Here is a 27,738-nt window from a genome sequence, read left to right as displayed (position 1 = left end):
CGGTGGGGACCCCCCAGTGTGAAGTTGGGAAGAAGCTGCTCCAGCCCCTGGGAGGCAGATGAGGCTGATGGGACCCTGTGGGGGCTGATGGGGCTGGGGGGTCTGAATCGAGCTGATGGGGCTGGAGGGGCCTGGACCCCTCTGGGGCAGGGGAGACAGCTCCCTCCCCCAATCCTTTGACCTCATGTCCATGAAGGGATGCAGGGAGGGATGCAGGGATTCAGGTAGGGATGGGAGGGATGCACGGAGGGATGAGAAGGATGCAGGTAGGGATGGGAGGGATGCAGAGATGCAGGGAGGGATGGGAGGGATGCATGTAGGGATGGGAGGGTGCATGTAGGGATGGGAGGGATGCAGGGATGCAGGTAGGGATTGCTGGGATGCAGGGAGGGATGGGAGGGATACAAGGATGCAGGGAGGGATGCAGGGAGGGATGGAGGCAAACAGGAAGAATGAAGGGAGGGCTGCAGGGAGATGGAAAGGATGCAAGGGGAGTTCTCTGCCCCAGCAGTGGGGCGTCCCCATAGGGTTTCCTGCACCCCGTAGCAGGATACTGGGGGTCAGGCACACAACCAGTGCCCAGCACTGCCCTGCACCGAGCCAGAGGCTGATGCACTGAGGAGCGAGCTGGGGGTGGTGGGGGGAGCAGGATGGGTCCGTGGGGAGCTGGCGAGACACCCAACCTGCATTGAGGGAGCAGGTTAACACCACCGTGAAGAAACCGCTCTGTGCCCAGCAGAGTCATTTACAATATATACTGTATATTTTATTATAATTGAACCAGCTCACTGAATCTACAGCTGTACTCACAACCCAGGAAAAAAAAGAAAAAGAAAAAAAAAAAGAAAAAAAGAAAAAAAGAGAGGGCGCACGCGCGACAGGAAAATACTGAAGTATTTCTACAGAGTATTTGTTCCAGTTGGCTCCCTCCGCGGCAGGAGACAGAGACTGTAAAAGAGGAAGACTGGACATTTTCCCTGATGTGCTGGCTGGTCCGCGCTGCAGTCGGGTCTCGAGATTTCAGGAGCCACAGCCCCGGGGGGGCTGCAGGGCTGGGGCCACTGGCAAAATACCCCCCACCAGCTGGTGGCTTGAATGGGGATGTTTTCAGGGAACCAGCCCCTCTCCCAGCAGGGTTTTGGGGCTCCCACGGCCAGTCTGAGCTTCTCCAGGGGGTGATGGGGGGGCCGGGGACCATGGGGATGCTGCTGGAGTTGAGGGATGGTTTTTGGAACGTGTGGCTCAGGGGTTTGTAGGGACACTGGGGACACTTATGCCCTTCATCTCCCCAGGTTCAGGGGAGCACCTTCATCTCCTCCTCCTGCCATGGTCACATCCAGAGCTGCCACCCTGCCCAGGGCTGGCACGTGGGGACAAGTTGAGCCACGAAGAGCCACCAGCATGTCCCCTGCTTACCTGGTCACCCTGTTTCTAACAGATCAGCTTGTCCTGGCGGTTTTGCCAGCAGAGCAGGGTTGTTTTTGCCAGCAGGATACCCAGGGGCTGGCACCCAGCATGACCCAGCTCCTGGAGATGTTTCTCCAAGGGCTGGTGACTCCTCAGCCTGGTTTCTTGACGTGCTGGGTTTGGGTGACGACCCCACAGTGCCCCACATCTCTGCCCTCCCAGGACCTCACCAGGCCAATAACTGATGAGGCTGTCGCGTTACCAGCCAAGCTGGGGTCCAAAGGACCCTCCCCAGTCCCAGCTGGCTGGAAACCAGTGTCAAGCGCGACTGCCAAAGCCCGGCTTTTCATCCAGGGGCAGCGCGTTAATCCAGGCAGCTGCTGTCCCAGCCCAGGAGGCTCATCCCCATCGTCCTGCTCCAGCCAAACGGAGAACATGGGGCCCGAGAGGATTAAACACCAACAGCCCCAGGGTCAGGACTGTCATCGGTGTCCAGGGAGGAGGTTTGCTTTTTTAAATCAGCGAAGTCCTACAAAAGTGGGGCTGCCGGAAAAGCCGGGGACCCTCCTGCCTCTCTCTTTCTGTAATTAAGTTTTAAAAGTCACTGCTCAGCCCCATAACAGGAGGTGGCTGAGGGCTGTGAGCCCAAAGGTGGGGTAGTACATCCCAAATATGGCGTATGACCTCCCAAAGGTGGGGTACGACCTTCCAAAAGTGGGGTATGACATGCCAAAGCCAGAGGATGGCTGGATGCAGCCACACGGGTGGAAAATCCCCAACCCACCCCTCATCACTGCAGCTCCCTTGTCCTGGGGGTGACAGCTTGGTCCCCTCCAAATTGGGTGAGGTTGCTGGGAGCCAGTGCTGGCTCTTGAGCTGGGATGAGCAGTGTTAACCTGCAGGGGTGGCCCCCGAGATGTCCCTGCTCAGGAAGAGATTTGGGATGGGTTGCTGGGTGCCAGGTTTTGTTCATCCATGGCTCGGTGTGTGCTTGGGTCTGGGGGTGGCTCAAAATGGTTTGTGTTGCTCCTGTCCCCCAGGACACCGTGGGGATGTGGTGACTCCTCTGCTGGAGCCATTGTGTTCTCCGGCTAAGCACAGGCTGGAGAAGCCCCCTCCTGTCCCCACCCCCAAGGATACGCTTGTGCTAAAATAGTCAAACCAACCCAAAAAAACATGGGGCACTCCTGGGGGGTCCCCAGCTGCTCTCCCCAAGGTCTCTGCTGAGTAATTTGTTCCCTTGCTCTGTGCTTGCCCACCCCATCCCACCCACCCGGCACTCGTGGAAATAAGAAGAAATCTTCCCCCTACCCCATCCCGACCCCCAAAACACCCCAGGGGCGGATCGCCCCCCTCCCAGCACGATGCAAGGATCCATTTGAATTTTCGGCTCCTGCTTTCCCCCACCACCACGTCCATCCTCAGCAGCCCCCGACTCTTTTCCACCCCTCCCTCCTGGGGGTGCAGGTGGCACCGGGTGTTGGGGACACACCGCCGGGATGCTGGGGGGCTGTGGCCGGGTGCTGGGCGGTGGGGGACGGCTCAGAAGCCGGCACTCTCTGAGCTGCTGCGGCTGTTGTAGCTGGGGCTGCGGCTGGGGGGGCTGCGGGAGCGGCTGGGGGGGCTGCGAGTCCGGCTGCGGCTGCGGCTGGTGCTGTAGCTGTCGTAGCTGCGGCTGCGGCTGCGGCTGTAGGAGTAGGTGCTCAGCGAGCTGGAGGACGAGGGGCTGGGGCGGTAGTAGGGGATGGGACGCTTGCGAGCGCTGTAAATGGAAAAGGGAAACTGAGTCAGGACCTCAGTGGCAGCTCAGGGATGGGGTGGGGGTCTGGCCGAGCATCCCCGCAGGGCTCAGAGCCACTGCTGGGTGTCAGGATGCGGCCGCCCGGCATCACCCCCCCGCCTCCTGTTCCTCCTCCCCAGCCCCCCCCAGGGTGTTAGTCCTGGATTAGGCAGCAACGAAGGGCAGAAAGTGAGCAGGTTAATGTGGCTTTTGTGTTGCCCAGACACCAAAGATTGAAAGCTGCTGAAAAAAAAAGAGACGTTAAGGATTAGTGGGAGGCGAGCTGCGGCCCGCCGGCGCCTGAGGATGAGGAGGGACATGGGGATGGGGGGACACGGGGGGCAACGACATTTGGTGCCATTGCCCCCTTCTCCCAGCTGGTGTTAGTGGGACTGGAGAGAGACCCAGGCCTGGCCCAGGGGCAGGGGGTGCCAAGGGCATCCTGGGGGGTGAGGGAACACAGAGGGGTCCGGGAGGAAGAGGAGGAGGAAGGGAGGAGGTTACCCTGGGAGCCAGGCTGGCGGCGATGCTCTCCGAGAGGGACCTTGGGATGAAATGGAAAAGGAAAAGTTGGTATCACTGAGGCAGGACCACACGGTGTGGTGACAGGGTGGGGTGACAGGGACAGGGCAGGGGGACAAGGAAAAGCCCTGGGGTTTCTGGCTGGGCTACAGGGCAGGTGAGGGGGAGCTAGAGGTGTTTCCTTCCCCACAGAGTCCTCCAAGCCTCACAGAAACAGCTCTGCCTGCCCTGAACCTCAAGCAGAGCTAGGTCTGCATCCCCATCCAACCCAAGGAGGTGACAGGGATGGGGGACTGTCCCCACAGGGCTGTGTCCTCCAGCTGAGCCTTCCTGCCACCTTCCTGAGGACATCCCAGCAAAACCCAGGTCGGGGATGGAGCAGGAGGGATGCAAAACCAGCTGGTGGTACCTGGGCTGCGCAACCTCCCTCTGGGCTGGGAGCAGCTTTCCCAGCCCCTGTTGTTCACAGAACCCCGGCTGGGCAGGATGTCTCCTGTCCTCCCTCCTTACAGCTTCAGCCCAGCCCAGGCACAATGAAAACCTTACCAGCAGCGACCCAGAACTGATTTCTAAAAATCCAGCCCCTCCACACCCCCAGCACCAATCTCCCAGCCGATAGCAGGAGAGATGGACAGGTCAGGGTGATCTGAGTTTGGCAGCGGTGCTGGCGCCAGCCCTGTGTGCTAACGAGGTGCTGTGCATGCACCTGACGTTTCAGCTGGCACTAATATTGCCTGTCGTACAGCCCGGAATCCTGAGGCAAGAGGATCCCAAGGAGGAGAAACCGGCTTTTGGAGGGCAGGGGAGATACAGGCTGGTGGCCGTATGTCTTGCCAGGATATGCCCTGGGATGAAAATGAATTCCTGTTTTCATGCCTCAAAACGCAAAGAGATGAGAACATTGTAATATTGGTTTCAACAAAGTGTGGTCCAGTTATCTGCCTGAGTCAGCTGATTTGTCCAGTTTGTCATCTTCAGGGTTATCTATCTGTCCACAGAGCTGCTCATCTGTTTGTCTGTCCATCCATCCAACCATCCATTCATCCATCCATCCACACATCCATCCATTTGTCCATCCATCCACTCGTCCATCCATCTCCCCATCCATCCATCTGTCCATCCATCTGTCCATCTGTCCGTCCACCCATCAGGGCTGGCTGGTGGCAGAGCTCACCCCGGGCTGTGCCATTGTCCGTGGCAGAGGTGTCACCGCGTGCTGGGACCCACCTGGTGATCCTCCTGGGCTCCATGAAGCTGGGGGAGTCGCGTCTCCTCTTCCTGATGGGGGAGTAGCTCCGGGAGCGGCGCCGGGCACGGGCGGGATCGGGGTCACCGTGGCGTGTTCGGGGCTCATTGTCCTTCTCTCTGCACCACGAGGAGGAGGAGGAGGGTCAGGGCTGCGGGCCAGGGTCCCGGCTGCATCCCCAAGCCTCAGGGGAGCCAGGACCACCCTGAGTGGCGGATGGTCTCCGGTGCCTGTCCCCCCGTGATGAAGCTCCCCAGGGACTGACCTGCTGGCTGTTTTTTTGGGTGAGGGTGAGCGGGAGCAGCTGCGTCCCGCTCTCTTCTCCCGGGAGCGGGAGCGGGATTTGGAGAGGGACGCGCTGGAGCTCCAGGAGCTGCTGCGCTGGCCGGGGCTGGGCGACCGGCTCTTCCTCCGCTCCGAGGTGTGCCGGGAGTGCTTGGCCGACGACTCCGAGCTGCTGTTGGGCCGGCCCCGCTGGTGCTTCTCCTTCACTCTGTGAAGACAGAGCCCGGCACCCCTCGCATCTCGCCCACCAGGGCTGGCAGGGTGTCCCCATGGGAGCAGGGAACCCAGGTTCCCATGGGGGAGCAGCGGGCTCACCAACATGACCCTGATTATCGGCTGGGCTGCGTTCTCGATTATAAAGTATGGGGTGCTGCCCCGCTTGGGACCCTGCACCCCGTGGGATGCTGTGACCCCATGCAGCCACCCAGGCCCTGTGCTTCACCCTGGGATAACCCCTTGTAGGGATGATCCTTCCCACAGTGTGCTGGCATTGACCTGCTGCGGCCATTCCCCAGACCCATCTCCATCCCCATCCCTACCCTCATCCCCATTCCTGTCCCCAAAATCATCCCCATCTCTATCCCTCTCGCCGTCTCCATCCCCATCCCCATTCCTATCCCCATTCCTGTCCCAAAACCCATCCCCAGCTCCATTCCCATTCCCATCTCCATCCCTGTCCCTGTCCTCAGAGCCATCCCCATCCATCTCCATCCCCATCCCTGTCCTCAAAACCACCCTCATCCCTTTCCCAAAATCCATTGCCATCTCCATCCCCATTCCCCACCTTGTCCTCAAACCCATTCCCATCCATCTCCATTCCTATCCCTCTCCCTGTCCCCAAAACCATCCCCATCCCCATTTCCGTCCCCATCCATCCCCATCCCCATCTCCATTTCCAACCCCATCTCCATCCCAACCCCACCCCAGTCCCCAGCTCGGCCCCCAGAGCTTTTCCCACACAGAACGAGGGTGCCCGTGTGGGTCTGCACCCCAAATACCACCGAGCAGCCAGCACAACATGACCCCATCCCGGGGACTCACTTCTTGGCGTGGGCACCGTGGTTCCTATCGGTGCTGAGCGGCGGGTGGGACCCCCCCGAGCCCTCCGAGTCGCTGCTGTAGCCGGGGGGGCTGAGCGGTGCCGGCGGGGGTTCCCGGGGTGCCGGGGCGCCCCCCTTGCCCTGGCCACGGTGTCGGGGTGGCGGCGAGGCGCTGCGGGAGCGATGCCGGTGGCCGTGCTTGGCTCGCTCCGGCGTGGGCGAGCGGGGGCTGCGGGCAGTGTGTCGGCCCCCCCGGGCACGGGGGGACGGCGGGTCTGTCCTGTGAGCCCGTGGAGAGGGGGACACCGAGGCCGGCCTCTGGCAAGGGGGGAGAGAGAGAGAGAATGGGGGGAAAAGGCAGAGGAGGGGGGGGAAGAAGAGAAGAAAGAAGGAGAAAGGGGATTTTAACGGGGGGCGCCGGGGGGGGGCACGGTTCACAACGTCAACGCACATTGCATAAGGCAGGCTACACAGACGCTACCCTGCACCTTCCTCTCACCCTCAACAACGTGGGTCATGCAAACCTCTGCATGCAAAACGCCAAAAAAAAGGAATGAAAATAACGTTGTTTGTGGTGTTTTTTTTTAAACCCAAAGGAAGGGGGTGGGATGGGAGAAAAAAATAAAGATGTAAACAAATCCAAGAAATCCCCAAGTTGTCAGGGAGGGAGAGCTCAAAGGGAAAGAAATAACCCACCCCCAAAAGAAACACCTGGAGCGGAGAGAAAGCAAATCCCAGCACCCACCCATCCCAACCAAGAAAGGGGAAGGGAAAAGGGGGTAAAACCCAAACGAAGGGAAGAAAATGGGGGAAAAAAGAAAATATGAGAGGAGGGAAGCATGGGGAAGGGAGTAAATCAGACTGAGCCGAGGGGAAGGGGTCGAACTAAAGAGGGTTGGAGGTGATGGGGGGTCTGCTCACACAGAGGCATGCACATATATAGAGATATATGTTCAGATATGTGTCATTTTCTTATAGATAGTTTGGCTTTCGACTTAAACCAAGAAACGAGGAGGACGGCACAGAGCGACAATGGAGGGCAAGGCAGGGGGGCGGGGGGGCCGGGGCGAGACGGCCAAAAGAAATTTAAAATAAAGAAAACAAGAAAAACCATCCAAATAAAATAAAATAAAATAAAAATAAAATAAAAAAATTAGAAACGAGAAACAAAATCAAAAAACAAAGCGAAACTTCACAAATGTCCTCGTTACTGAGATTAAACGAATGTCTCTGAGCTCGTCCTGGGACACGCATGGAGCTGTGACTCTGCAGGGAACTGCTGAGTCCTCCTCAGCACTCAACACAGACTTTGCTTTCTGCTTCCTTTTTTTATGTTTTTTTTTTCCATTATATGCTTTTTATTTTTTTTTTAAGTCCCTCTTGGTTAACATCCACTTACCAAAAAAGTGGCATTTCCTCCTTTAGTAGGTAAGGTATGAAGAGAAGGGAAAAGCGGGGCAATATAAGTGCATCATTAGATTCACAAAAATGCAAGAGAGAAAAAGAAAGAGCGAGAGAAGGAGGAGAGAGAGAGAGACAGAGACAGAGCCAGAGAGAGGAGAAATAAAACAAACCAACTCACTTCTCCTATGGGGGGACACAAACTCTGGGCCACCATTGGGGGTGTTTTCTGGCCCTGGGGTCCAGCACGAAGCGGTCCCCAAATCTCTGAGCTGCAGTCGCTGCCTGGGTTATTTTCCCTTATCTTTGCAAATATCACTGGACCAAAAGGATGGGTGGAAATGGCTCTTGCACTGCCGGCCACGACTGAGCTGGAAAAATGCCATTTCGGAGGGGTTTTGGGGGATCCTTCCCTCTGCGTGGGTCCCTGAGCATCCCTGGGGGGTAAATCTGTGCTGAGGGATCTAAGGGGGTGCAGGGGAATCCGGGATTGTGTCACCGCACCCAGGGTTAAACTGGTGGTCAGTGACCCCAATTTCCCACCGACCCTTCAGCCGAAATACACTCAGTTAATCCCCGAGGACAAGGTTCTCTCTGCCCACCCTGCCACCTCCTAAAAGAGAAGTGGGTGAGATGTGGGGGTGAGAGCCTGGGGACCACCCCGAAGATGCTGCAAAAAGGACGCGAGGCCACCGCATCCCTGAGCATCCCGACGCAGACGGGGGGTTGCACAAGCCGCTCCACACCCCACTGGTGGCACGTCCCCTGTCACCTCCTTGTCCCCGTGGATACGCCAACCCCTCCAGCCGCGCACCAGTCCGCTGGAGCCAAAATAGGGGGATTTTGGGGTGTCTTTATGAACAACCTGCTGCTATTGCAATCACTGCAGGGAGGGGGGAGCTGGCGGCGATGTGCCCATGGGGGACACAGTGACAACAGCCTTCGGTTCAGCTGAGCAACGCCCAGGGAGGGAAAAATAAAAGTAGAAATGAAGAAGAAGAAGAGGAGGAAGAAGAGAGAAAGAGAGGGGTTTCCTCTCTCTCCCAGGGCGGCATTTCGGGGGGCTGACCACACCATGGGCTCAGGATTTGGGGTTTCCACCCAAAGCCAGGGTGCAGGGGTATCCTGCCCAGGCATGCAGGAAGGTAACAAAAGGAAAAACATCCCAAATAGACCCAAATCAGCCCGACCCAGCAGGGAAAACACACTCCAGGGGGTTGCGGGGATGGGATGCCTGGGGTTGTGGCATTGTCTCCTGCCCCTTGGGGACAGAGATGTCCCAGACCTGCCTCTCTCCACGGAGGAAGGTTCCAACCTTTCCCTGCTGCAGCCCCCCAATATTTTCCCTGGCTTGGGTATTTTCATCCGCCTCAGCCCAAGGAGGGGCTAAACCCACTGATCTCCCCAAATCTCTCATTTCCACCCCAAAATCCCCCTGTGCCCAGAATCTGCTGCCACTCCCACCCGCAGGCTCCTAATCTCACTAATTATGATCGCCTTCATTACCCCTAACGAGGGACTCAAAAGGGGGAGCAGCCGTAGTCGGCGCCTGGATGGAAACGAACACAAAGTCGAAGGGCTGAAAGACACAGAAATGCATTCTACCGACGGCACGAGGAGATGGGGGAGAGAAAAAAGGGGGAGAAAGAAAAGAAATCTTATGTGGACAGGGCAAAAATAATATAAAATAAAATAAAGAACGTAAGAGAAGAGCATGGCTTTGCAGCTAACTGGGGAAAACCATACAAATAATAAATATATATATATATATATGTATAGCCACCAAAAAGAGACAAAATGAAAAAGAGACAGAGAAGGAGAGCGAGGAAGAAAGAGAAAGAAAGTCAGAAAGAAAGAGAAAATAACATTAAATCAAGCTACGGTGCTTTTCAACAGGCTCATCTGCAGAAGTGAACGTGCAGAGGTGGACAAAATACCTACCTTCAAATTGGCAGTGACAGGAATGCGATAATAAAAAAAGAAAACAATAATCTCCACATTTGGAGGGCAGAATGGGAAAAAGACAAGGACTCTTTAGTACGGCGATCCAGACCCCTCGGCTAATCCCGTTTGCTTTGCTCAGATTTTTTTTTTTAAATTATTTTAAAAACTGGTGTCATTAGCGCTTTTTTATTCAAAATTTTTCTCTTTTTTAAAGGAAAGGCTGCGGCCACGGAGCGGGGCGGCTGCGGCGGGGTTTGGCTGGCTGGCGTCTTAGAAAAAGTCACTATATCCCATGGCAAAGTCCCGGATAACATGCAGGGAAGGTGATGGATGGAGGTGGGACACGGCGAGGGTGGGTGGGTTGTGTCGGCCCAAAGAAAACCGGAGAGAAAGAAGGGCCGGGGTGTGCGTGTGGGCGAGGAGGAGGAGGAGAGACCCGGGAGGAAGGCTGGGGGAGGCAGCAAGAATGGATGGAGACGGGACTGGGTATTTAAAAGGGAAGGCAACGCCATGCAGTGCCCTGTCCTCCCAGTGGCTCTGGGGGTGCTCGGGGGGGGACAGGGACTGAATCCAGCACTTTTGGGGGGGCTGGAGGAGATGGGGGAGGCCGGGTACCAAGGATGCTCAGTGCCCACTGTGCCAGGATGCAGGATGCGGGTACCCAGGTACAGGATGGTCGCATGGTGCTCGGCTTGTGGGGGGTGAGTAACCCAGCACCCAGCGGCCTCATCCTGCAACCGGGAGGCAAAAATCATCCCCCCAGAAGCAGGATGTGGCCACTGGCTCAGGCAATGGGCCAGTAGTCAATTTGAGGAGGAAAAGGGCCATATCGAAGCGAGCCCGCTACCTCTACGGTGGAGAGCTGCTCGGTTATCTTCCCTTTTAAATTCCTTCTTCAAAATATAGAAAATCGAAATACAATGTTCAGTGATGATAAATATTCAGAAAACACATCTGCTTGCCCTTTTTTTTTTTCTTCTCCACATTAACACACCACACAAAAGCAAAAAAATTCTAGAACAACACGACGATGACAGGGGGGGTGGAAAAAAATGCGAGAGATATATATATCGTTTGCATTTCTGTACATCACGAGGGAAAAGAAAAGAAACCATGAGAAAGGAAACTAAAACAAGAGGGATGGGGGAAAAAAAGCACGTTTCATTGCCCTTCCCTCCCCCTCGTCCCTGCTTCTGCTGAGCAAGAAATGGAAGTGTATATTACCGTTTGGGTTTTTTTCAAATGGGAGGCTAAAGAAAAACACAGATGGGATTAAAAAGAAAAAAACAAAATAGAAACCAGAGAGAAAAAGAAGAGAGAGAGAGAGAGAAAGAGAGAGAAAGTTGTCGGAGCAAAGTCCCGCTGGTACCAAGGAGCTCGGTGGCCTGGGCGATGCTGGGGGTGCTGGGCAGGGGGAGCGGGGTGAGCCGGGCGCCTGGGTGGGTGCTCGGCACCCAAACCCCCCCGCGCCCAAAACCACAGGAAAGAAGAAAGCAAGAGAGGTGCCCTGAGAGACGGGCAGGGTGCTGGGCTGGGGATGTGTTTGGGGTGGGAGGGGTCCTCATTTTCTGAGGCGCCCCTGGCAGCATTTTCTGGGGTGCCCCCAGCCCCACAGGCATTGGGGGGGCAGCGCCGGGTGCTGCCAGCCTGGGAGCGTCCCCACAGCACCTCACCTGCGGGAATAAGGTCCCCTGGGTGAGCAGGGACCTGTGTGCCCCCCAAAAGTAGGGTCCCCCAGTGCGCTACCCTCATTCAGCCCTGCCTCCAGTAGCCGAAGCATGCTCCTCACCACCCCAGCACTGGTTAAACTGGGGCTGGGCCCCTGGTCCCGTTGGATTGGGGCTTTGCCCCACTCAGTGCAGCATCAGCCCCCTGGGGCACTGAGGCAGAGCTGGGGACGCTTGTCTCCGATGTCACCCAACACGGGGACCCCGAGTTCCTAAAATCTGAGCACCAGCACCAAACCCCCTCCAAACCCCAGCCTGACCTCACCCCAGTCCCCAAACTGGGTGCTGGGGTCCTGAGCGCTGGTGCTGGCACCTTGGTGCTGGGGAGGGTTGGGGCTTGCAGGGAAACAAGAATTTTCCAGCTTTACCCATTTCTTAGCTGTTTGAGCTCAAACCCACTCCCAGGGAGGTGCTGAGCCTGGTGGTGACCCTGGCAGGTGACACTGGCCTGCCGAGCCATCATCCCTGGGAGGTGACATCTGCAGAGCGATGTGTGGCTTTTGGAGGGGGGGTGACCTGTTGGCTGCCCTGAGGTAATGGGCTGGCACCCAGTGGAAGGTTGGTGGGTGCTGGGGGGTGCAGCCTGTACCCCATATTCCCCCCATGCCCTGGCTGGGCGAGGGGACAGCCGAGCGAGCGGGGAAGGAGGGGAGAGGAGAGCTGGGGTGGGGGGGTCCTGCAGAGGGAGGAGGGGAGGGAAGCGAAGGGTGATCCAAGAAAAGCCTACGTACATCCACGGGCTCCGGCAGCGGGGTGCCGTGGCTGTGCCGGCCGTTCTGGGCGCTGCCCTTGTGCCCGTTCTGGTGCGGCGAGGCTGAGCGGGAGGGCGAAGGGGAGGACGGGCTGCGGCTGGAGCGGGCGCTGCTGCCCTTGGGACCGTCCTGCCGGCGCTTGGGGCTTAACCTGGGGGATATCACACTGTCAGAAACCAGCACCTCCCAGCCCTGAGCCCAGCATGACATTGCCCTTTGCTTGGCTCCAGCAGGGTTGGTGGCCATGGGCCTGGGAGGAGATAACCAGGTAGGTTTTGCCAGTGCAAGAAATGGGGAGAAAAGTGGCGCTTTGTGCTCTCTCTAGTTCAAAATTGAAACCCCATCTGGGCATTGTGTTCTCAAACTCCCCAGAGGTGCTGCAGCACTGTCCCACTCCTCTCCTGCCATGCAAAGGATTCCCATCACGGGGACACCTCTGCCACCCACTTTCCTGCCCTCCATTCCATAAAGGTCCCCATCACAGGGACATTTCTGCCACCTGCCTCCACATCCTGCTTTCTCCAAGGGTTCCTAACCCTGGGGACACCTCTGCCGCTTGCCTTCTTGCCCTCCATCCCATAAAGGTCCCCATCACAGGGACACCTCTGCCATCCCACCCTCCATCCCATAAGGGTCCCCATCACAGGGACATCTGTGCCACCTGCCTCTCTGTCCTCAATAGTCCCCATCATGGAAGATGGAGTGGGGTGAACACTGGTGGTGGGGTTGTGGGTCCTGGGCTGCTCCTACCTGCCGGGGGATTTGGAGCCACTGTTGTCAGAGGAGAGCGAAGCGCTGTGGGAGCTGCAGGAGCTGCGCCGGTGAGAGCGCCAGGCCGGGGACTCGCTGCGAGACCTGCGGAGAAGGCGGCCAGGGGGCCAAGGGGGAGGGTGAGCTGCTGGGGGGGGCACACAGGGCACACAGTGCCCTGCTCCCCCCACCATCCTGGCCCCTCACCTCTTGCGCTCTTTGTTTTTCTCTTTCCGTTTGTTCTTGGGGCTACGGGACCTGTAGGAAGAGCAGAAAGCTGCAGGGATGGGAGTGGTGGGAGCACCCCGAGGGGCTTCTCTGGCCACCCCAGAGCCACTGATGCTGCAGGAGGAGCAATGGGGAGGGCCTGCCTGGAGCTGGGCTCTGCCGAGCTGCAAACCATGCTGGGGGTCCTGGTTGGCTTTGGGGGGACCGTGGGGGTCACATGTCCAGAGTGGCCCTGTGCCACTTCCAACGGTGGGGGACACCCAGGGGTGCCTGGATGTGGGGTGAGGGGGACACTCACAAGGCAAGGGACAGATGGAACCCACGCTCACCCACTGTGCCAAACAGGTCTTTCCCCATGTGGTGGCACAGGGTCTGTCCCCATGGGCAGAGGGGATGGTGAGTGGAAGCACAGGGGACAGGGGAGCCCTGGCAGGGCAAGCCAGCGCTGGTGGCAGTGGGGTGGCTCCCAGAAGCTGTCACTCTCACCTGTGTCTTCTCTTCTTCCGTGACCCGGACTCAGACCTGAGGGAGGAAGAGGAGGCAGAGATGAAGGCAACAAGCTGAGCTGCCAGTAGGGAGTGAAGGCTGGACAGCCCCAGGGTGTGGGGACAAGGACAGTGAGGTGGCCCTGAGACGGGCTGCTGGATGGGGCAGGTGACAGCTGCTGTGAGGAGGTGACGGCCCCAGGAAGAGCCATCAGCATCCATTCCTGTCCTCACCTCCATCCCATCCCAGCACAAGGGCCTGAGCAGTCGCCAACCAGCCCCACTGTCCCCAACCAGCCTCACTGTCCCCAATCAGCCCTGCTGACCCCAACAAGTCCTGCTGTCCCCAACAAGCCCCACTGTCCCCAACCAGCCCTGCTGTCCATCTTACCTGTCGCGTCTGTGTTTCTTTCCAGTCTTCTTTTTCTTCTCCTTGCGGATGGGTGAAGAGCTGTCGCAGCTGCAGGGAGCAGGGGACAGTGGGTGCCCTTGAGCAGGGGGCAAGGGACCTCCCAGCCCCATCCCTGTGGCCCAGGATAACACCGTTCCACCGCCCCCAGCACCCCAATTTCTCTCCATGAACATTGCACAGAGGTTATTTCCTGGGAGGATTTGGCGGGGCGGAGGGAGCAGGGAGTGGGATAGAAAGGGGCTTTTAGCAGAAGGGCTCTGGCTGCCTTTGATGCTGGGACACCTGGATCCTGCTGTGTCCCATTGCCACCTCGTGGGCTCTGCAGCCACCAGCATGAGCTGCCAGGTCCTGCTGGGATTTGGGAGGGGGACAGTGGGTGGCAGAGCTCTGCCCATGTCTGGTGGGGACCCCGCAGCCCCCCAAGCCCGAGAGGCACTCACCTGCGCTCTGAGCCGGGTTTCCTCTTTTTGCTGCCGTGGGGAAGGTAGAGAAGAAAGAGACATTAGGGACACCAGTCTGCCCAGCCAGTGCTAACCAGAGAGGGGACCAGTGGGTAGATGCAGCCAGACCCTACAGGGATCCAAATCCTGCCTGGTCCTTCCCAGCACAGATGGGACAAGGTCCCACCGTTTGGGTGGGCTGTTGGCATGTCCCCCAGTGCCATGCGTGTGTCTGCATGTGCACACACATGTGTGTGCTGCACCATTGGTGCATCATGAGGATGCACAATTGGGGGTCCACTGCCCTTCAAAATAGGGGAACTTGCCCCACCAGCACCTGGGGAAGGGATGAGTGGTGAGGAGAGCTGCCCTCTCAGGACAGCACGGGGACAACAGGGGACTCACCGGCTCCGGCGGTGACCTGATTTCTTTTTCTTTTTCTTCTTGGGAGGAGGAGAAGTGGAGCTGCTTGAGCGTCTCTTCAGCCTGCAAGGAGAGGGCAGGCAGGGTCAGGGGTAGAGGGGACAGCCACCCAGGGCTCTCCTGGCCTCGGTGTCCAGCCCTGTGCACACCCACTCCCCAAAATCCCCGCAGTGCTGCCGGACAGACCTGTCCTCGCGGTAGCACTCGGCCGAGCAGTCACACTGCAACAGGCAGCCCTCGCCGTACTCAGGGTACTCCACCGCATACTCCTCCCCGTCCTCACCGTGGTGGTTTTCTATCACACTGCCGAAAGAAGAATCTCAGGATTAATTTGGGGCTTCCCATCTCCCACCAGAAGAGCTGGCACACCAGTGTGCTGGAGCTCTGGGCAGGTGATGGGTGAAGTTCCCCCCAGGCCAGGTGAGATGGGGTAGGGGGAACATCAAGCCTGAGGCCACCAGGGTCTCCTCTCCCTCCTGAGTGACTTTGTCAGCATTAATTTTTCCCGCTGCCATGGAAACCAGTGGGAGGTTGCCATTGACTACGGAGGCTGCGGGCAAGGCTGGGCAGAGGCCGGGCGGCTGGACTGAGGGGGCAGGAGGGACCCCAGAGCCCCCACCTCCCCAATCCTCCTCTGCCATCAGCACCAGGAGCAACATCAACCCCACCCCAGGAGCCTCTCATTTGTTCTTGAGGGATGTAGGACATCTCACCCTGGGATCGACGTGGCCACCCAGATGACCTGGAGGGGACCGTGGTGGATGTGGCCATGCCAGGAGGGCGCCTGGTGTCACACCAGCTCTGGCGTTTCCTTCCGAAGGGAGATTCGCCCTCAGAAACCTAGTGTGGGCTCCCCAGCCAAAAGATGCATGGCAGGGATGCCAGTGAAGTGCAGCACCCATAGGACCGGTCCCTCGGCAGCCCTGCCAGCACCTCTGGCCACGCACAGGGATGCTCCAGCCTCAGATAGCAGATCCAAGAGCCACACGTGTTGGCATCTCTGGCCGCAGGAAGGCCCTGGGCTGTTTAACCCAATTAAAAATGGTTTGGAACAAAATGACAAGTGAGGCATCCTCCTTCTGAGCACGTACAATCACTCAAGAGGGTCTCAGGCTACCTTCTGCACCGCAGTCACGGCTTTCTGGGTTCTGGACATGCCAAGGGCAAGAATGGCCATTCCACCACCCACCGAACCACGAGAAGGGGGAGAAAAGAAGGAGGGAGAGGAGCGAGGAGGGATAATTCCCCGTTGGAATCTGCCACTACCAGTGTCTCTCCCTTTAGCCGCACTCAGCAGCTCAGGACAGGCTTGTGCTGCCCCAATTATCCCTCATGCTCACGCTTGTTTTCCATCCCACCAGCCTGTCCATCAAGCAGTTACTCCTTGGAGACCCGGCTGCATTGCCAGGCTGTGCACGCACAGAGAGCAAAGCAGGGACTCAGGTGGTCACGGCTCTGCTCGGTGCCTCAGTGTCCCCTGGGGAGCTTTGCAGACAATGCTGAGCTTTTGCATCTGCTTTGAAACAAGAGCAGCCGGTTCAGGCTCACGGTCTGGGCAGTCATAGACAGAGCTGGAAAAGTCCAGAGAGATGCTGGAGCAGGACCAGCCCAGGCGATGTTTCACTGAGCCCTCTCCCAGCCACTGCAAGCACTGGGGACCTTGATTTAAAATTTATTTAACTCCCTTGTCCAGCCTCTTCAACCAGCATGGACCTATTGCACCCAGGACATCCTTTGGCAGGGATTTCAGTAGCTCAGGTCCCCACTGCATAAAGAACAACCTCCTTTGGCCCTGGCTCCCACCAGCCTCCTCCAGGTGCCTCTGGCTTTGTTCTACACACAATCCTTCGCTTTGAGCCTGCTCCTTCCAGCTCAGCATTATTATTTATAGCCCCCAGGGCTAATCTTTAATGATTACCCTTCAGATTGCAAAAGCAAGCCTGCAGAGGTGACAGCTAGGGCTACTTGGGTAACCTGAACACACCATCGCCTTCCCTCTGTGCTCGTTACAGCACCAGCTCTAACAAGCCTGCCTGGGAAGATGCCCTGGAGATGCCTCATGTCCCCACGGGCAAAGGCCACTTGTTAACAACTTGCCCTGATGCTCGGTGACCTGGGTAGGCTGGGATTTTTTTCCCTCATGCCTTGTTTTTTCCTGCACCCTGGATGCTCCGGGCTGTCCCAGGGCCACTTACCCTACCCAGGCTGGGGACAGCCGAGCCGTGTCCCCCTGCCTGGGGTGCCAGCAGGAAGGCTGTCCCTGCTGCTGCGGCTTCCCTGCCTCCCCCGTCGCCCTGATTTCCTGCCCCTAATGAAGCATTAATATTCAGTGAACCTGCGGCATCTATTCCTGTCCCAAGTGACCTGGTTTCCAGGCTGATGGATGGTGCACGCCGGGCCAGCCACACCACCCGCACCATTAAGCATCGTGCAGATAAATCATCACCGAGCCAGGGCGAACCATCGCCAGGCTGGGGACAGTCCTGTGCAGGGCAGGAGGAGTGAGTGGCACGTCACCAGCAGGAGCTGGGCTGCTTTGGACACCCAGCCTGAGCCACGACCCCAGTTTTGGGGCAGAAGCAGACCCCAGGGACCAGACAGGAGATGCATGGGGCTGGAGCTCCCTGGAGAAGCTTCTTCCATGGAGCTCCTCAAGGTTACACCAGACTGACAGAGACACAAGCCCTGAGTCTACCCAGGTGAAAAGTAGCTCAAACCCTGCCTATCCAACCTGGGCCCCTTGCAACAGAACTTCTTATTACTATTATTAATGATTATTCTTGCTAATCTTAATATTACTAGGGTTGCAGAACAGCAGCCAACCTGCCAAACCATTGCCAGCCGAGTTGAGTTGCCCCAGCTTCACACCCAGAGACAGGAGGACATTTCTGCATTACAAAATTAAGAGCAAGGGCTGTAACTTGGTGTCCTTGCCTGTCTGGAGGCAGAAGTTGTGATTTCAGCCCTGGAGAGAGCAGGAGAGGTGACCCAGAGTGGTAGGGGCAGGTGGAGATGAGACACAGCAAACCTGCAGCTCGATCTCAGCCACTGGCTGGTGGGGTGAGCCAGACATGGAGACATTCTGTGCTTCGGTTTCATCACCTGTGACAGCAACATTGCAACGCTGGCCTCTCTATACAGCACTCTAAGATCTCCAAAAGACCAGTGCAGGATAACATCTAACCTCTCCAGAGGTAGGATCCTGCCTCAGAGAGGCAAATCTTGCCTCCAATCAACCAACCAGCCAACTAACAACCCAACTAACCAGACAACCAACCAATCATCCAACCACAGAATCATAAAATCATTTTGGTTGGAAAAGACTTTTAAGATCATTGAGTCCAACTGTTAACCGAGCACTGCCAAGTCTTCTTCTAAACCAAGTCCCTGAGAGCCTCATCTTTGTGTCTGTTCAACCCCTCCAGGGATGGTGACTCCACCACTGCCCTGGGCAGCCTGTTCCAATGCCTGACAGCCCTTTCCAGGAAGAAATTTTTCCTAATATCCAGTCTGATTTTTCCTAATATCCAATCTGAACCTCCCCTGGCACAACTTGAGGGCATTCCCTCTCATCCTATCACTTGATACTTGGGAGAAGAAACCAACACCCTCCATGCTACAACCTCCTTTCAGGTAGTTGTAGAGAATGAGAAGGTCTCCCCTCAGCTTCCCCTTCCCCAGGCTGAACAACCCCAGATGATCAGGTCACACAGGACTTGTTCTCTAGACCCATACTACCATCCAACCAACCAAACAACCAATCCATCCATCCATCCATCCATCCATCCATCCATCCATCCATCTCCATATGCCCTCTCTACATCCATCCATCTATCCAACCACCCCTACACGCCCTCTCCATATCAACCCATCCATCCATTGATACTCAAAAGCAATCTGGGATGTGTTTCTCAGGGATGAGGGACAGACACACAGATGGGCCGACACAGAGCTGCCTCACTTACATTTGGCGCCCATGCTGGTCCTCCCTGGTGAGCACGCCTTCCTTCTCCATCAGCATTTGCCGAAAGGTCCCCACTTTCTGCCGGATCTCCTCTTCAGAGTACCTGGATGGGCAAAGACATGGTCAGGGCTGCCACGGCTGGAGCGTGGACTCCCGGGTACCTCCTGAGGACCTCCGTACCTTCAGGAGTGACAGGTAGCCTGAGGGGCCGGTCAGAAGGGGAGGTGGCATGGTGATGGTTGTCAGGGACCAGAGGAGAGGAGGTCCATCTGCTTGGTCCCCTGCCACTATCCTCCATCCCTCCTCTCTCCTGCCTGCCCCTCCCAGCAGAGGAAGGAACATCGGAGAGGGGTAAAAGAAGAGCATGACCATGAAGTTGCCATTCCCCACCCCTGCCCCAGGTTTTGGGGCAGATCTCTGCCAAATCCCCTTGGCAGCGCCGAGGCAGCACCGGCTCCTCAATCCCAGCGTGAGCATTGCCCTGCGCTGGGGCCCGGCAGCCGAGCCAGCTCTGCACTAACGCCGAACGCTGACTCAGGCCGCTGCAGGGTTATTAATGAGAGACACTAATCACTTTGTCCCTGGCATCTGAGAACAGCCGCGGTAAACCACAGTGCTCCAGCCATCCCCGGAGAGGGATGGGTGACAGCCCCAGGCAGGTGGCACAAGGACACCCAAGCATCCCCCTCGCCCAAAAACCTCCCAACAGAAGGATGCGGCTGAGAGACCCACGATGGAGTCACACACTGTCCCTGGGGACAGGGTGAAGGGAGAGGGACCCCATGTCTCCCGCACCCTGGGAGAGAAGTGGCCGGTCTCTGTGTGTGACCCTGTCCTCACCCACACCATCTCCTGGGGCTGCTTGCAGCCCCTCCTTGCCGTCACCTCCCATCAGCATTGCTGCTAACGAGCCCAGAGATCTGGGTGTCACAGCCTGGCCGGCCCTGCTGCAGCGTATTATGAATGTGGCTGATGCTCTTGGAGAGGGGACATGAGGCCAAACGGGAGGTGACAGATGGGTCACTGTGGCTGGGCCATTAGCAAATCTGTGAGGGGCAAGACCAAGGCAAGGAACCCTGTGATGGGGACAGGAGCACCCGCCAGCTCCTTCCCTCCTGCCCCCCTGGCGCTGCTCATAACCCCGCTGGAGGGATTTTGGTTTTGCATTTAACACACAGAATGGGTTTGGGAAAGCAAAAAAAAAATATATGCTGATGCTTCTTTTCCAGCCAAGAAATCCAGCCTGCAGGCAGGGAATAGCGACACAGGCAGCCCAGAGTGAGCAGCAGGAGGGTGCAGCATGAGCAGGAGAAACCATTCGTGTTTAAGGGAACCCCTAAATCCCACAAACCCCCCTCTGCTGTCACCCTTGGCAATGATGCCCCCAAGACCATGGTAGAAACCTCAGGGGTGCAAAGCTGTTTGTGTGTCACCTCCCCAGAGAGCCCCTGTGTGGAGGGGAAGAGCTGGTGGAGGATTAAGCAGGTTGACCAAGATCATGACTGTAATTATATTATCATTTTGGTGTATCACTATCATCATCGTTATTAACAGACTTAATAATAGCAAAGGCAATTATAGCAATAACAACAATACCGGTTGTAATATTGCTATTACCCATTGCAGTAAAGGTACTACTAGTAGTAAGATCCCTAGTAGTGTGCGGGAACCCAACAGGAGGCTCTGGGCTCCCCAAGGCACCAGGTCAGCCTTATTTATTTCCATAACGACAAATTAGGCATAATCATTATTCCAGTCTGTGTGAGACAATTTAATTCTGGGTCACGTTTGCGCTCTTAATGAAAGCCTTGGCGAAGCCTTCCCTCAATCCATTTTCCTTCTCCCCAGCTGATACCAGTCCCCGTCTACTCACGTGTGCCAAAGAATGCGCTCCATCCATCAGGTTTTAGTGAGCTGTCAGGGGGATCAGGCTGTTCAGCTGGTGCTGGAGCTATGGGGAGGGGATGGGGGTCTCCTCATGGGGTCCCAGCCCCTCTGACCCCCAGGAAGGGATGTTCTCAGGTTTTTCCCCAGCCCTTGGCTTCCCCAGGGCACAGCAAAGGCTGAGGGGCTGCTCATAGTGCATGACAGGGGGCATGGTAGGATGGGGTGGATTCTCGCACCCCAAAACTGGAGAGAGAGAAGGAGGATGGGACAAACTGAAGAACAAAAACAGCATCACGTGGGGTTAAATCCCAGCTCTCCTTCATCTCCCCAACATGAGAGCCAGAGAAGAACCATCTCCCATTCCAGGCACATAGGCATGGGCCAAGCAGCACTGACAGCTGCTTTGTTCAGCATCGGTTGTCCTATCACATTGAGCTGGAGCCCCAGTTTCCAAGCAGAAGGGCCAGAATGAGTTCCCAGAGTGTGTGTGTGTGCACTCCCAGATTTGCATTTCTTGGAGGCACTTAGCTTCATAAACCAACCCACCAGTACACCCCAAAGCTGCCCAATACACCCAAGAGTGAATTTACTTCCAGCGGGGACATTTGCCACATCAAGGCACTTTTTTAGAGCAGAAAAATGTGGGAACAAGATGCAAGTGGGTCAAAAGGATCCCAAGCCATGGGGTCCATGTCCAACCCAGCCCCAAGACCCTGCCACTCACCCCTGCTCCTCCATCATCTCCTGCAGCTCCATGCACTTCAGCTCCACCCGCCGCTTGCGCTCATGGTCCAGGATTTCCCGGTGAGCCTTCTTCACCAGGCTGGGCTCCACCAGACGTGCCTCCTCCTCGCCTTTGTGCCACGTCCCCGAGGCACCGGGCTGCGAGAGGCCATTGGAGGCTTCCTGGGATGAAGGTACGTCGGCCCCGTTGTTGTAGAGAGCCATGCTGGCGTGGGTGGCCTCACCACCGGCAGCACCTGCCAGGGAAGGAAAGAGTCAGGGGTCAGTTCCTATCCTGGTTTCCCTCTCACCCTGTGACAGCAAGGGGACCCCGCCAGGACCTGAAGGCAAAATTTGTTTCAATAGAGGTGTGGGCACACAGGTTGGTGGGGATGACAACTGAGACATCTGGGTGGCTGTGGCCTGGCACCCTCCAGCAATGGCATGGCACCGTCTGGCCATGGTCTGGCATCCTTTGGCCATGGTCTTGTACCCCCTGTCAATGTCCCAGTGCTGGCTGCAAGGCAACATGAGGCTCCCCACCAGCAGCTGCCCGCCTGCCTTCTCCCTGCTCTTGCACCTTCACGTGTCCCTGTCTCCTTCTCCTGCCACCACAGCCAATGTGTCCCCGCTTAGCTCCAAAAATAACCCCTTGGCAGAGGACAACCTTCCCCGGGCGGCACTGCCGCATTGATGCTCCCCGAGCCTGGGAGAGGAGATGCTCCCAAATCTTCTGGATCACCCAGACACAACCCCATCTTGGCAACGCCAGAAAAAGCGTTGGAGCCCTCTCTGGGTTGGCGGGGGTCCCAGCCCGGTGGGAAGACATCTCCCACCCCATGGCATCCCCAAGGGACGTCCCCGGCTTTCCCATTGACAGTGGCTGCCCCACACACTCATTTATCTCCTGACGAGCCTGCCTGGGGAGGACGGCAGCTGACTGCTTAATTACAAGGCTTTTTTTTCCCCATTTTTTTCAAATCCGCCCGCGGGTGCCGCTCATGCCCTGGCTGTGTCCGCAGCACTCTGGGCAACGGGGCTGCGCTGCAGGCAGCTGCCTGTCACTCCTGCCCGTCACCCCTGCTCATCGCTCCTGTCCGCGGCCGCCGCAGGGCCCAGCTGCACTGTAATGCAGATGGAGCCGCTTTCCTGGTGGGAGTGGGGACGACAGCGGGGGCTGCAGTGCCTGGATGCTCTCCTGGCATCTCCCCCTCGGTGGGGAGAGGCGACAGCGGCGCTCGGGCATCCTCCCCCCACTGCCTCGGCGCTAATTAAAGCCGCCTCCGGCCAGTGCTCAATTAATTCTCGCCACATCCAGCTGCACCAGCCAGGGTGACGGCGAGTGCCTGTGCGCTGGGGATGCAGGCACGGGATGCAGGCGGCGAGCCCAGGACGGTGGCTCCCTGGACCACTCGTGCGCCGAGCATGCCAGAGCTCAGTCCCAACATTCTGGGGACAAGCCAGCTCAGGCCAGGACCCTCCATCCCCAGCAGAATGGGTGAGAGAGGTGGCCCTTGCGGTTCCCCTGCCCACTGTGGTCTCATCAGGGCACATAACCACCTACTGAAATCATAACCCTGTCTCTGAAGCATTTACAGCCCCATCCAGGATGCTCCCAGCCTGTGCTGGGGGGGACAGCTGGGAAAAGGGCTTTTTTTCACAACACAAAAAAATGCCAGAACATCACAGCCAGCCTCCTCTCAACACCTGGCCAGCATTACGAGGAGGAAGGGTCCGGGGTTGCTGCCGTTAATTGGGCCAACCTTCTCTGGAGCTGCTTTCCACCAGCCTCTGGGTGCCAAGAACCATGAGTCAGACCTCCGAGAATGAGAAAAAAAAGGCAAATCTGTCTTTAGAAGTGTAACCGGTCCGTGGCTCGTTAGCTCTGCCCCCCAGCCCCAAGCAGGCAGGGATCCTGCCCGCGGGAAGGGGCTGGTTACACCCATCCCAGCCCCTCCATCCCGATTTCCCAGAACATCCTTTGCTCAAGCTGCCCCACCAAAATTTGACGCTTCGCAGATTTTAATGCAATTAATAAAGAATATACAGACGCTGGCTGGGGTGGGTCATGAGCTGGGTGAGGGCTCGCTGCTGCTTGTGTGTACCTACGTCTGTGCATATATATATATATACACATATATATATATCTTTTTTTTTTTTTTTTAAATAGATGAGGAGGTTGGTGGAGAAGCTAAACAGTTGCTAAGCAACAGAGCTCCTTCCTGGCTTGGGGATGCAGGGATGGGGGAACCAGGGGTGGGGACGGGTCCCCCCTGCTGGACGGGCACCACACAGGGCTGTGGGCAGTGGAGATCCATGGGATCCCCTGGGAGATGCTCCAGAGAAAAGGGCCGGATGGAGGGTGAGGAGCCGGCTTTGCTCCTGTCCCCAAAATGCCGTGGTCAAAACCCCCTCAGTTTAAACCCCTTGGGCTGCTGGGGAACACCGAGCAAGCACCATTCCCAGCTCCGGCTGGAGGAGAGCTGATGGGAAGGGGGTCACACCATGATGGGGACCAGCCCAGGACCCCCAGTGATCCCACTCCCCAGTCAGGGATGAGGGAAAGGAGGAGAAACAGACCCAAGTGATTGCAGTAAACCCTCCTGTGCTGGGCAGAGAGGCAGCAAGTCCAGGTGACAGGGACCCCCAGCCCTGTGTCCCCCCAGCCACACTCTCCCCAACCCCTTGGGGCCACCAGCAGCTCTCGCTGGTGGCCAAGGAACCCATGGGCAGCCCCAGGAGCAGGGCTGGGCACTCGGGGCCCTGACAGACCTTCCCCAGCCACGAGGTGTTTAAATAACAGGTGAGGACGGGGGGGCAGAGTGGCAGCCCCCCTAGTTTTGCATCCTTGGGGCCATTTGCTTTGTTGGGCAAGGAGTCAGAAGGAGGCACAGGCAGCCCCCCAGCCCTTCATCACTTCTGAGGGGGACAAATAATAATAATAAAAGCAAGTTTTGAGCACACGGAGGAGCAGCAGAGATGACTGTCACAATGGGGTCACCTTCCCCAAAAGGGACACAGACCCAGTGAATGGCCCCCATGGCCAAGTGCTGCAGGTCTTGGGGGGGTCATGGCCAGTGTAGGGTGAGCGTCCAGCCGGGGATCTCCCCCCTCAGTGTGGCTGGCTGTGCGGTTGTGTAACGGGAGGAGCTATTCCGGGGTTTGAGCACATTATATAAGCCACGGGCCACCTGGCCGAGGAAAACGGGATCTCGGAGGCAGAGAGGAGGAGGAGGATGAAGGGGTTTTGGGATCGAGGACCGCCCAGCAGCCTGACTAAACCCATGGGGTGACCTGCACCCTGCAGGTCCCCCCTGCCCAGAGATGTGGGGTGAGCAGCCTCTGCTCCCCCTTCAGCAGCCCCTGGGATCCACTGCCACACATTCACCCGCAGACAGATCCAACACCCGGGGCAGGAAACCCTGTGCCCAGGGGGGAAGCACCATTTCCTTGGTACCAGGGACAAAACCAACCAAGACCCCCATGACCCTCAACCTGCCCGGTAAAGCTCCCGCTTGCTATCCCCAGCAGCCACCAAGGACCAAAAGGTCCCCTAAAACTGCCCAAATTCTGGCTCCAAAAGCCCCTGCTCCTCCCTGCATGTGTTGCCAGGACAAGTCCCTGGGGCAGAGGGGCGAAGGTGCGACGCAGGGGGATGAAGGGGGCGTGTGGGAGAATGCAGGGGGAGGCATCGTGTGAGGCTACACGAACAGATGGGGATGGGGTGAGCATTTTGTGTGTTTGAACACAAGCACTACACGCTCCTGTCCCCAGAATTGCTCCTATGGGGGGTGTCACTATGCTTCTGCCAGAGAGAAACTTGGATGCCACGGCAGGGAGACCAGCTGGGACGTGAGCACCTGCATCCTGTGAGATGGTTCTTGGCATTTGCCATCCACCTGAGACACCCCCAAATTCTGGCTGCCCCCAGGTGACCCCCTTGCAGCAGCAGGAGCACAGGAAAGCCAAGAAACACCCACAGCCTGAAATCTCTGCTCCAGAGGGGACGAACGAACCGCATGTCCCCTGAAAGCCACCTGCTCCCCCCAGCCAGGACCTGACCTCTTGTCCCCAGCTTGCACCTGTGGCACAGCCCGGCTGTCCCTGGGGACAAACCTGCCGAGTCGGGGAAGGAGAAGTATAAAACGCTCCTGAAAGACCAGCCATTGAGCTCGGGCACCAAGCCTTGCACCTCTCCTTCCCCCCACAACACCCGTAGGGTTTGAAATCCCACCAGACAAACCCAGTGCTGAAGGATTCCTCCCTGGCACAGCCTGGGGGTCGGCGCAGCAAAGAGAGGGGCTTTGGGGCTATTATCTCAGCCTCGTCCCCCATTCGCACCCCACAAGGCATCAGCATCTACTGGGGGTTCATCACTGGCCCATCCTTCCCAGGAGCTGAAAACCCACTGCTGGGGGGCCACTCGCTGCCCTGTCCCAGCCTGTCCACCCCACAGCATGGGGCAGAGGGACATGAGGAGCCCCCCCAGCCAGCCCCCCTGCACCTGAGAGTGCCTGACACATCCACGTCCCCCGAGGGACACCCCACACTCCCAAAAGCATCTCACCCCACAGCAGCATCACACCCCGGGCATCCCCCTACCACCCATCACACCAGCCCCCCAGTACCCACCAAGCGCTGCACCGCTTGCTCAGCCCGGCTGCCCGAATCCCTTTGGGGACCCCAATCCCCTGTCCCCCGCGAGGGGCACCATAACCCCAATCCCCATCCCTGCGGGGTCTCAAGCCCGCCCTGCCCCCAGGCAACACCCCAGCCGCCCCCCCGCCCCTGTACCTCGGGATTCCCCAGCCCCCCGCACCTCTCAGCCCCCGCACCCCGTCACCCGTGTCCTGGGGGTCCCGTCACCCGTGTCCTGGGGGGTCCCACTGCCCCCCCAAGACACCCTCTCGCCGCTACGCCGGGCCCTGCCCGCCCCCCCCGCCTGGTGCCGGCCCGCCAGCCAGGCCCGGGCCCAGCCGCTCCGCTCCTCACCTGTCCCCGCTGCCCCGCCGGGCCCGGCCCGGTGTCACCGGCCACCGCCTGCGCCACTCCGCTGGGCCCCGCTGGGCCCGGCCCCGCTCGGCCCGGTCGGGCCCGGCCCCTCCCGGCGCGGCTCCCGGCGCGGCGAGTGCGGCCCCTCCTGAAGTGCTGGACAGCTCCACGACACAGAGCCGCCCCGCCGCGACAGAGCGCCGCCCGCGCCGCGCAGCGCCGCCTGCCGAGCGGAGGGTGCGTCTGCACCCGCGGAGCTACCCGCACCCCCTGAGTTCCCCTCCCGTTCAGAGCCCCCCGCGATGGTCACCCACACCCCATATCTTATCACACAAACCTCTGCCCCACACACCCCCAGCACCTCGTAACTCTACTCAGTGACCCTCCACTCTCCTCACCACATCTCAACATGCACCTGCATCTCCAAGCCCCTGAATCCCCCACAAACAACCCACCACCCCGAACCACAAAGCTTCACCTTGGGGGAACAGTGCTAAACACCAGCCACTGAGACCCCTGTCCCAGCCAAGTTGCTCACACCTGGGGGATGCAATTGCCAGAAACCACCCATCCTGTACCGCATCCTTTATCCCATCCCACCCTAATCCTGTCCCATATCCCACTCTGAATCTCACCCCATCCCACGTCCCACTGTATATCCCATCCCACAACTACCTCCTCACCATGATGTCCCACCTCGCCCAGTGTTGCCCACTCCTTCCAGTTCCCAGCTGATTCACCAGAGCCGCCTGGGACCACCTGGGCACCCCCATCCCAGCAGGTGCAGGGGGATTCAGGCTGGCCGGAGGGGGCAGGGTGATGTGGGACATGCCAAGTCCCCACCAGGTATGTTTCCCAGCACTGTAGCACAGGTGATGAGTTGCTGTTAACAAGCCCATAATTAATTCTCATTTTCCAAGCTGCAGCAAGAATGGAGATGGGGAGCCAGAGCTAGGGTCTAAGGGGGGCTACTGAGGGAAGCCCAGGCTGGAGACACTTGTTCGGGTGTGGATGTCCTCACAGTGGGTGGCAGGTGGGTGACACTCTGCTCCCCAGGATGCCCCCCCAAGCAGCCAGTATGGAGGGGAGCGAGCAGATGGAAGCCATGGGTGGATCAAAGCCACGCGTGGGACTTTCTGCAGCCACAACACCTTCAGGCAACTGGGGACACCCACCAGCAGCCAGTGCCCTGGGGACACAGAGACTTCCCAGAGAGCTGCTCCATGCCGGCACCATCCACCCCCCGCCTGCAGCCACCCACGGGTGCAAGGTGTCCCTGTCCTCCCCTGGCAGGGCTGCCTGAGTGTGCACATATGCACACGCTCACACA

The 27,738-nt window shown here is 58.1% G+C and overlaps 1 protein-coding gene across 1 annotated transcript; it reads right to left on the bottom strand.

Moving 5' to 3' along the window:
• Window positions 1-741: 741 nt before the first annotated feature.
• Window positions 742-26,591, bottom strand: SRRM3 (serine/arginine repetitive matrix 3). The gene is made up of 15 exons (XM_065037052.1): window positions 26,409-26,591; window positions 21,418-21,673; window positions 18,808-18,909; window positions 15,029-15,145; window positions 14,825-14,905; window positions 14,420-14,449; window positions 13,959-14,027; window positions 13,569-13,604; window positions 13,062-13,112; window positions 12,855-12,959; window positions 12,084-12,255; window positions 6,282-6,598; window positions 5,221-5,448; window positions 4,937-5,074; window positions 742-3,169 (listed from the first exon to the last, which is right to left on the bottom strand). The coding sequence occupies exons 2-15, from the start codon at window positions 21,639-21,641 to the stop codon at window positions 2,950-2,952; spliced, it is 1,890 nt and encodes a 629-aa protein (XP_064893124.1). The 5' UTR covers window positions 21,642-21,673; window positions 26,409-26,591; the 3' UTR covers window positions 742-2,949.
• Window positions 26,592-27,738: the final 1,147 nt, after the last annotated feature.

The sequence above is a fragment of the Columba livia genome, chromosome 20 (genome assembly GCF_036013475.1).
Source record: "Columba livia isolate bColLiv1 breed racing homer chromosome 20, bColLiv1.pat.W.v2, whole genome shotgun sequence".
Lineage (NCBI taxonomy): Eukaryota > Metazoa > Chordata > Aves > Columbiformes > Columbidae > Columba > Columba livia.
The sequence above is the reverse complement of the archived record's forward strand: the minus strand, read 5'-3'. Positions and strand labels throughout refer to the sequence as shown.

Bases quoted from the DNA above. Each gene is read 5' to 3' on its own strand.
- SRRM3 (XM_065037052.1), bottom strand. From the start codon at position 21,641: ATGGCTCTCTACAACAACGGGGCCGACGTACCTTCATCCCAGGAAGCC. The intron at 14,028-14,419 runs GTGAGTGCCTCT...TGCTCCCTGCAG, and splicing joins AAACCCGGCTCAGAGCGCAG to CTGCGACAGCTCTTCACCCA. The intron at 3,170-4,936 runs GTGGGTCCCAGC...TTCCATTTACAG, and splicing joins GAGCCCAGGAGGATCACCAG to CGCTCGCAAGCGTCCCATCC.